The sequence below is a fragment of the Zingiber officinale genome, chromosome 8B (genome assembly GCF_018446385.1).
Source record: "Zingiber officinale cultivar Zhangliang chromosome 8B, Zo_v1.1, whole genome shotgun sequence".
Lineage (NCBI taxonomy): Eukaryota > Viridiplantae > Streptophyta > Magnoliopsida > Zingiberales > Zingiberaceae > Zingiber > Zingiber officinale.
In genome coordinates this window covers 12,457,571-12,466,148 of record NC_056001.1, presented here as the reverse complement: position 1 = coordinate 12,466,148, position 8,578 = coordinate 12,457,571, and the positions used below count along the sequence as shown (strand labels likewise).

Genomic DNA, 8,578 nt, shown 5'->3' with positions numbered 1-8,578 from the left:
TCTTAGGCTTCGGGGACAGTTGGTGTCCCCTCACCTTCTTCGCCGGCCGGATCAGCTAGAGCAAGGCCCCGTTCATGCCTCCTGCCACCGCCTCGATCCGAGCGGCTTCAATTTGAGCTTCGGTAGCTTTGGCGCCACATGACTTCAATGCAGCAAAAATAAATCGCTAGAACAAAACAAGCGGGAGGATAAGGAAACTTACTCATGCTGCAGGGCAGATCGGTGTGGTAGAGGACAAGCCGAATATGTACACTCCGGAGGAGTAGCTTGTCAATATGATAGCGCCAACTGCTGCATGAAGGTAGGCCGCGTCGCCTCTAAACTTGCCGAGCTCCAGTTGCGCTGGCATAACCGTCTGCCACTTGGTGCGAAAAGTTGGCCGCTCGGGAAAACGTATATAGAAAAAATGCTCATTCCAATGTTTGTTGGAGCTCGGCATGTTATCGAAAAGTACGAAACCTATCCTAGATTGAAAAACAAAAGTACCCCACTCGGCCTGCTTGGGATAGAAAAAGTAGTGGAAAATTTTTGGTTCTAAGGGGATGCCGTTCAGTTTGAATAAAACTATCACTCCGCTCAACAGCCTAATAGAGTTGGGAACTACCTGGCCAAGCGGAATGCGAAAATAATTGCAAACTTCTAAGAAAAACTTGTGGGGAGGGAAACGCAGTCCGGCTAGAAATTGGTCTCGGAAGAAAAGAACAGTGTCGGACGGCGGTTCGTGAGGCCGATCGGCCGGTGTAGCTAACACTATTTGGTGGTCGGTCGGCAGGTCATAGACTCGAGTGAGGCGCAAGGCGTCCTCCTCGTCGAACCGGCTTTCCATGTTCGAATACCAAAGACCCGGAGCACTGCCGGTCGACTGCGAGGTGCTAGTCATGATCGACAGACAAGGATACGGGACCAAAAGGGAAGGTTCAAGCAAGGAATGGAGGAAAACCGACTGAAGGAAACGGTTAACAGAAAGAAGAAAACGTTGGGAACGAGAAGGAGGGTCTTACGAGCAAGAAACATGATCGACGGGGGCCTGGGGATTGCCGAAGAATTGAGGTGCGAGGTCGCCGGAGAGAAAAACGAGCAGAGGAGCGCCGGAGGAAGATGAAGCAACAAGGCGGCGGAAAAGGAGTCGCGGGCTTTATATCGCCGCCCGGGAGCAACCTCCACCGTCCGATCCAGGTCGTCGATAACGAGGTCATCATCCAGCCGTCCATTTCAAACGGCGGCTGTCCCATCGGAAGTGACGCCACCGCCATACTCTGACAAACGCATGATCGCCACGTGTCAGCGGGATACTGGCCGCATTTAATGAGCTCCCCTTACCATGCGCAGTGCACGTGATGAATAGTAGAGGAGAACATAGGACATGGAGTCCAAGAGACCACAAGGCACGGACCAGATATCGCCGAACGGACTAGCATCATTTGGCCTGGCCGAGCGGCCCAATGCAATCATCATTGTTCTGTCAGATCGGCAGTCCAGTCAGTCGGACTTCGCCTCCTTCGACTAGACTCGAGGGGAAGGCAAGTGATCCGGTGGTAAGAGCCCAGGACCCCCTAACGAGGGGTCAACGCCACGTGGAGGTCAAATGGCCAAGTAGCCCGCCGGAGAAGGGTGAGCCGACCGGACTTGGAAAAAATAGATAAGATCAATCGGCCTACCAATGGACATTCGGTAGTAAAAGGCGCCCTGACCGGGTTAGGGTTCCGACGCTCAATGAAACAATGTCTCAGAGCCGAGCGGAAGTCACTCGCCTGGAAGTCTCCCCGGCATCTCAGCGCAAGCGATAGGCGAGACGTGAGGGCCGTGCCGTCCGGCCGGCGCAGGGGATGAAGGCCGCCCGGACGATGTTCTCCATTCAGCTGGCCGGACGTTCGTCCCGGCCGGCGGTAAAGGAGAACAGGAACATCTTCTGACAGCCGTCAAGTCATATGACTAAGCCATACTCCTAGTCTGACAACGGGGTGTCTTATTGTCCCATCGGAGGCGCGATGAGACTGTTGCAGTATGGTGTCAGGTAAGTTTTCTGACGGACACACACACCGAGGCATGGGTTGCGGATACGCACGCGCCTCGATAAGCGTGTAGGAGCTTTTTCATCGCCCTATATAAAGAGCCATAGACTTCGCCGGAGGTACGCACTCTACAAGCTTGGGAGCTCCTTTTTCCACTACTTACCTGACTTGAGCATCGGAGGGTCGCCGCCGGGAACCCCTTCCCGGCCCGACTTCTGTGCAGGATCGCCGGAGCTTCGGAGGCCTGTGCCATCGACTAGGAGAGCGCCACGTGCCCAGCGTCTCTTGGTTCGGTGATTCGGACAGGATCATATTTGATGAACGACAATCAATTTTATCTTCCGATTTATTGGAAGCCCAAGTATTATTAGATGATTAGACCAGAACTAAAAAAAGAATTAAAGGAATACAATTTTTAGATGATAAAGTCAAAGAATTTTATACCAAATGAACAAATAATACGAGAACGAAAAATAAAAATGAGTAATAATACCACTTCATAAGATAAAAAGGTAAGAGAGCTATATTAACGTTGATTATTTTACACCCTAATAAGATACGTAGATAATTTAAATAAATGTAAGTTTTTATTTTATTATAATTTTTAATTTTTTTTAGTATAATAATTTTTAATCACGACGAACCGTGATAAATCGTACATCAACCATAAACCATGATCCATGATAAATCGACCATGAACTGATAATTTTGAACCACATACTATAATCATCTAAGATAATTAAAATTAAGAATCATCCCGAACTATCAAATCGACATTTCTGAACCGTCCATTTCCAATCAGGATCGTATCCACTCCGAGATATTCTCTTTATTTTTATTTGCTTTTTCATCTCTTTCACTCCTTTCCTTTCGTGCAAGTCTTTTCTTTTCTCTCTCCCTATCTTTTCCTAAGGATTTTTTTTTCACCATCAATTTCTTAAGTAAACATAATCTAAGAAAAGTCCGAAATATTACGAACGCCTCTATTTTAATAATCCCATTTGACTTATTCTCACACAATTAATTAGTGCAACGTCATCATCCCTGTTAATCCTTATCTGATCACTACAATATTTAAGCCGGACAATAATTGTATATTATTATCTTCCACATTTGTCTGAACTACATGAAAAATTTCAGTATTACCCCTAGACGTATTTAATTTTCATAATTTCATAAATCTGTATTACATTTCTATTATATCAATTTCCTTTCCATGTTTAATTTTTCCTCATCCGCTCAAAAATTTACTATTCTAAATTTACATTATCGAATTCAATTCATATATAAAAATATGGATATATTAAAAAGACTTATAGAAATATATTAATTTTAATTTAGATAATTTAAAGTTCTCTAGATTTATTAATCAATTTCGGACGAAATTGATTGAATCTATACCATTAAAAAAAATTAAAATTTAATATATTTTGAATCATGTTACTTATAGGAATTTATTGATTGTATTGATTAGTGAGTATCATCATCCTAATCTTATAATAAGTTTATAATAAATTTTATTAAATCTTTACAAGTTAAAAAATTGAATGATCTCAATTTATGCAATTCAAATTTAAAGGCATAGTTATATTAAAAAGGCTTATCAAAATATATTAATTTTATTAAAAATTATTATGTCCATATAAAATTGATTGACCGACTTAAAAAATTCTGAATCACTTCGAATTAAATTCGATATAGTCCTGCTAACCTTCCTAATGAATTAGATATAAATTTGGCAGTATAAGTTGAAATTAATAAAAATTTGAATGGGGGAAGAAAAATTTAAACGCGTAAAAAAGGAAGAAGGATAGACTGGAAATGCCGTACGTGTTTTTTAAATTATGAAAGTTGGGTACTTTAAGTAACTACTAATGAGGTTGACAGGTTGAGTAAAATGCCGTATTATCTTTCGTGGCAAAATGACTGCAAACGCTGATATCTATTATTATCCTCGTCGTTCATATTTTGTCTCCCTTCTTTCATTTGGGATGGAAAAAAAACTCAATTGCCATCGCATCCGGATTATTATCTCGTGATTAACAAATAAATTTCTCCGGGTTAATTAAACAAATCGCCATAACCTAACTTTGATCTCTGAACCACTTCCAATCAATTAATTAGCACGCACAACGTACATTTGCCTACTGGGATGCACGTCGATACCTATTTAATTATCGAATGTGGTGTGGCATAATCTCGACTATGCCATCCTTGTCCTAATCACACAATAACGCCAAACAACAAAATTATGATTGAATATCAACATGATGACGGCAAGATTAGATTAATTAATCGCAATCATTTGGAATGAGGTCAGTAATTAGCCTTTTTAAGTTAACATGCCCCAACTCCTCCTCTCACCTGCACACAACGTAACCCCTGTTGGTCCTCTGTTCTGGGGTCTGGTATCTCCGGCGCTACATGGCTGCTTCGGCCGGGCTCCGGCGGCGGTGCCTCGCCATGGTGAAGCATCAAAAGACCCGCTTGTACATCCTGCGCCGTTGCGTGTTGATGCTCCTTTGCTGGCATGAGCATAGTCTCTCCGATTGACCGAAAGGTAGCTCGATCGACCGACCGACCGATCAACCAACCGGGGGCAAGATCTATCGGATACCAAGGAGACAGTGTAATGGCAATCTTAAGCGACCAAATAGGAGAAGATAATTTGTCTCCGGTGTTAAAGCTCAAGTTATTAGTGTAAATAATTAGCTAAATTGGAGTCTGATGCAGAGTTTTATTGGAGATCATTTTCGGAATGTGTAAATAAAGTAGTTTTGTTTTCCAAATCGGAATGAGATTATATTTAACTAGTTGTTCATTTAGTTTACCAAGGAACCTTCGAAGGTTTATGGCTGGATTAATTGAACTGCAAAAATGCACCGATATAAGGGGGCCGGGCTTTCTTTGTTTCTGAGTAGTTGACTCTATTCCCTAAAAGCAAAAGCTATTAAATGCGCCCACTGTCGCTATTCCTCTCAAACAATTGTTCATCCTAAGAAGGTTAAGCCCTTCCATTGTTGCTGATATTGACACTCTTCTAATGGATGATGCTCACGATGTTCACATTCCTTTGCAGCGGTGGTCTATCCTGATGGTGATGAGGTTCCATATGAAGTTGATATCCTGATGATCACAAGGTAAATCGCAAGTTATATTTGCCATTTTTTTTCATGATTTAGGAATTGGAAATCTAGAAAAGTAAGATCAACTTGATGACGGTGATGATGTTGAGGAAGAACACTGAATTTTAGCTGGCTATTGGTCTTCCTATTTGGAAAGGAAGAGGAAAATCTAAATGCAGTTTCAGCCGGCTGGGATTAAATCAAAATTAGATTCTATAGCTGTAAAGAGACCTTCACTTGAGTTTTTTTTTTGTGCCTTTAGTAGATCACATTCAATGGTCGTTTGCTGGGCTCCCAAACAAGCATCGTACTCTTGCAGACATCTTGTTGTTGTCAATGTACTTTGTGAGACTCGAGACTTCGCCATCATCTTAAATATAATTAAATTGCCATTGCTCGTAGTTATTGCAGTCTTATCTGTACAAGCTTAGCGTAATCCTTTAATCTTTCATGTTTATTCCCCTGCTGACATCGTTAAGCAATGCTGCTTTAGCTGGACAATCGCCATTGTCATGAAATTTTATAATTATCGCAGTAATCATAGGTATAATTTCAAGTAAAAAAATAGCAAAATCCAAAATCCATTAATACGCAAATAAAATTTACATGTTTTTTTTTTTGGTATTTTCACAAAGCTTAATTGAAGCAGGAGCAAGACCCTGGTCCAATTCCAGTCTGGTGGTGATTCGGAGAGCTTCTAGACTTCGAAGCTGCACAGAGCTTGGACATGGCCCGAGTACTCCCTCGGCACCGCCACCTCGTGCCATGTCCTGGTCCCCTCCTCATCCTCACAGCCCGATTCAAGAACGTACGCCATCTGGGCCCCGCCGCGGGCCCCTGAACCCAGCACCATCAGCCCCCTTTCCCACGCCACCATGTGCAGAGCTGCCCTAATTTCCCGCGGCAGCTCCGCCACCCTCCCCCACCCCGATCTGCCGCCTTCCTCCATCATCTCCACTTCCCTTCCTTCCCGGCACATGTAAATTTTCCCTTTCTCGGACACCACACATGTCCGCGTCCGCGGGTTGGCCGCCTCCTCCAGCGCCGAGTCCCCTTCTGCCGCCCACCGCCAGGCGGCCACATCGAACGCCTCGACGGTCTGCGAGAACTGACCTTGCGCCTCAGTCGGGTAACCCCCGAGGACGCGGAACGCACCGCCAGAGAAGAATCCCTTGCACTCGTCGCGCGGCCGCGCCATGTCCGGCAGCTGCGTCCACGCGTCCGCCGCCACGTCGTAGACCAGCGCGGACCGCAGCGCGTTCTTGCTCTCGTCGTGCCCGCCGGCCACGAACACTAACCACCGCCCCTCCGCCTCGGCGGCGGCGCAGGCGAAGAAGGACCGCCGCGGGCCAGGCATCCGCGCCCCGCGGCGCCAGACGCCGGACACCAAGCCGTAGACGTGGACCTCGTCGGTAGCAGCCCAGGTGCGGGGGTCCCACCCGCCAATCACCACCAGCTCCCGCCCGACGGCGGCCAGCTGGCAGAAGAGCGGGAGGCCGTGGGGACGGCCGGGGATCATCGGGGGCGAAGTCCAGGCGTCGGTGGCCGGCTCGAACACGACCAGACGGTAAAAAAGAGGGGAAGGAAAGGAGTGCTTGCTGGCGGGGGTGGAGGCGGGGTCGGACTGAACGAAGACGATGACAGGTCGGGCGAGTCCAGCGGCCCTGCGGAGGCGGTGAAAGGGCGGGGACGCGACGACGCGCCTCCAGTGCCTGCAGACGTCCTGTGCGGCGCGGAGGGCCTCGATCGGAAGGCGGATGAGGCATTCGCGGGCGACCTCCTCCGGGAGCCCCGGTATGAGCTCGTTCTCGACCATGGCAGACATTCTAAGAAGAAGAAGAAGAAGAAGAAGAAAAAAAAAGATCAATTCTTTTTCAACACAGCAGAATCAAACGAGGAGAGGAAGAGGGGAAAAGCTAGAGACAAGGGCAAAACGGAAGAGGCGTTTGTTTGTTTATAGGCGGAAGAATCAATCAAGAAACCAAACAAGAAAACAGACTCCACCGGAATTAATTGCGATGACGATGACGATGACGACGACGACCCAGTTCCCCCTTCTTGGATCTGGATCCAATAATTCACTCCAATTGGCAATTTGCTTATACACTTTTTTTTCATTTTCTTGATGTTCACGCTTTGCTTTACCAATTTCTTTTTTTTAATAAAACTAAACAAAACTAAACTAAATCATATTATATTGGACATCTAGAAGAATTCTTAGCCCCGATGACGTAAGACTTTTTCTGAAAAAAAATCTTTATATATATTTTAAAATATTAAAAATCAGTCGGATTAGTGGGGAGAAGTTACATCTTTCTAACTAATAGGGATAGGGATGATAATTCATCCCATAAATGTTAAGTTTCGTGAAAAAAATTTAAAATGAGGATAGAGATTTTCGATTTATTTTGAAATGGGGATGGATTTAGAGATATTTTTTAGAGGTGGGACGGATTCAGAATAAATATGGAGATATTATTTTCATCTCCGAATTCATCTCGAAAATAATAATAATAATAATATTATTATTATAATATTATTTTTAAAAATATTAATAATAATATTGATAATAATATTAATATTAAAAATTTTAAAATATTAATAATAAAATTATTATTAATACTGATATTAATATTAGTATTAATAGTAAAATAATAATAATATTAAATTAATTTAAGGATGAAAGTGAGGATGGGTCGGGATGTAGATTTGATATTAATATTTTTTTAAATATTAATAATAAAATTATTATTATTACTGATATTAATATTAATATTAATAGTAAAATAATTATAATATTAAATTAATTTAAGAATGAAAGTGGGGATGGGTCGAGATGTAGATTTGATCCCGATGATTAAGATTTGGTGATTCTTCGAACTTGAAAAAATAGGAATGAAAATGAGGATAAAAATAAGGATGAAATTTGAGGGTGAGATGAGAATGATAAATCTATCTACTCGTCTCATTATCATCCTAGACAGAGATAACCAAAGGTTCTTGCAGTGATTTTTTTTGTCAAAATGATACGTGTTTATGAGTTGGATTTGACTCATTTGTGTACGGCAGGGCGAGACATGAGTCCGTATGGAGTCTACTTTTAGTTCGATGAATCGGCTAAAAAATATGATCATATTTCAAGGGATTTTAATAAATTATTACATATGACCATCTGCTAATTTGGTGGCACGGCTAGACATAAGAATTAGATACTGCTTCATTGATCCAGCATATTAGATATGTGTGGGGGTGCACAACATGCTAATAGTGAAGAAGTTGGGCAGCGGATTGGCATGTACACAAGACATACCAAGCAACGGACTGGCGGACTGGCAGTGAGTGTTGGTAGTGTGCGGGATATTGTCCAACCCCAATTCTTACAAGAGATAGACTTGACAAATAAACAGGTGTGGCATATGCGTAAGACATGCTAAGTAACAG

The 8,578-nt window shown here is 43.3% G+C and overlaps 1 protein-coding gene and 1 long non-coding RNA gene across 2 annotated transcripts; one reads left to right on the top strand and one right to left on the bottom strand.

Annotated features, from left to right (window-relative positions):
- The first annotated feature begins 4,380 nt into the window (after nt 1-4,380).
- Nucleotides 4,381-5,914, top strand: LOC122016994. The gene is made up of 3 exons (XR_006121241.1): nt 4,381-5,015; nt 5,092-5,152; nt 5,787-5,914. It is a non-coding gene; the product is annotated as an uncharacterized LOC122016994 (long non-coding RNA).
- LOC122016992 (F-box/kelch-repeat protein At1g15670-like) lies at nt 5,703-7,269 on the bottom strand. The gene is made up of 2 exons (XM_042574447.1): nt 7,142-7,269; nt 5,703-6,963 (listed from the first exon to the last, which is right to left on the bottom strand). Exon 2 carries the CDS (start codon nt 6,960-6,962, stop codon nt 5,835-5,837), a length of 1,128 nt encoding a protein of 375 aa, XP_042430381.1. The 5' UTR covers nt 6,963; nt 7,142-7,269; the 3' UTR covers nt 5,703-5,834.
- Nucleotides 7,270-8,578: the final 1,309 nt, after the last annotated feature.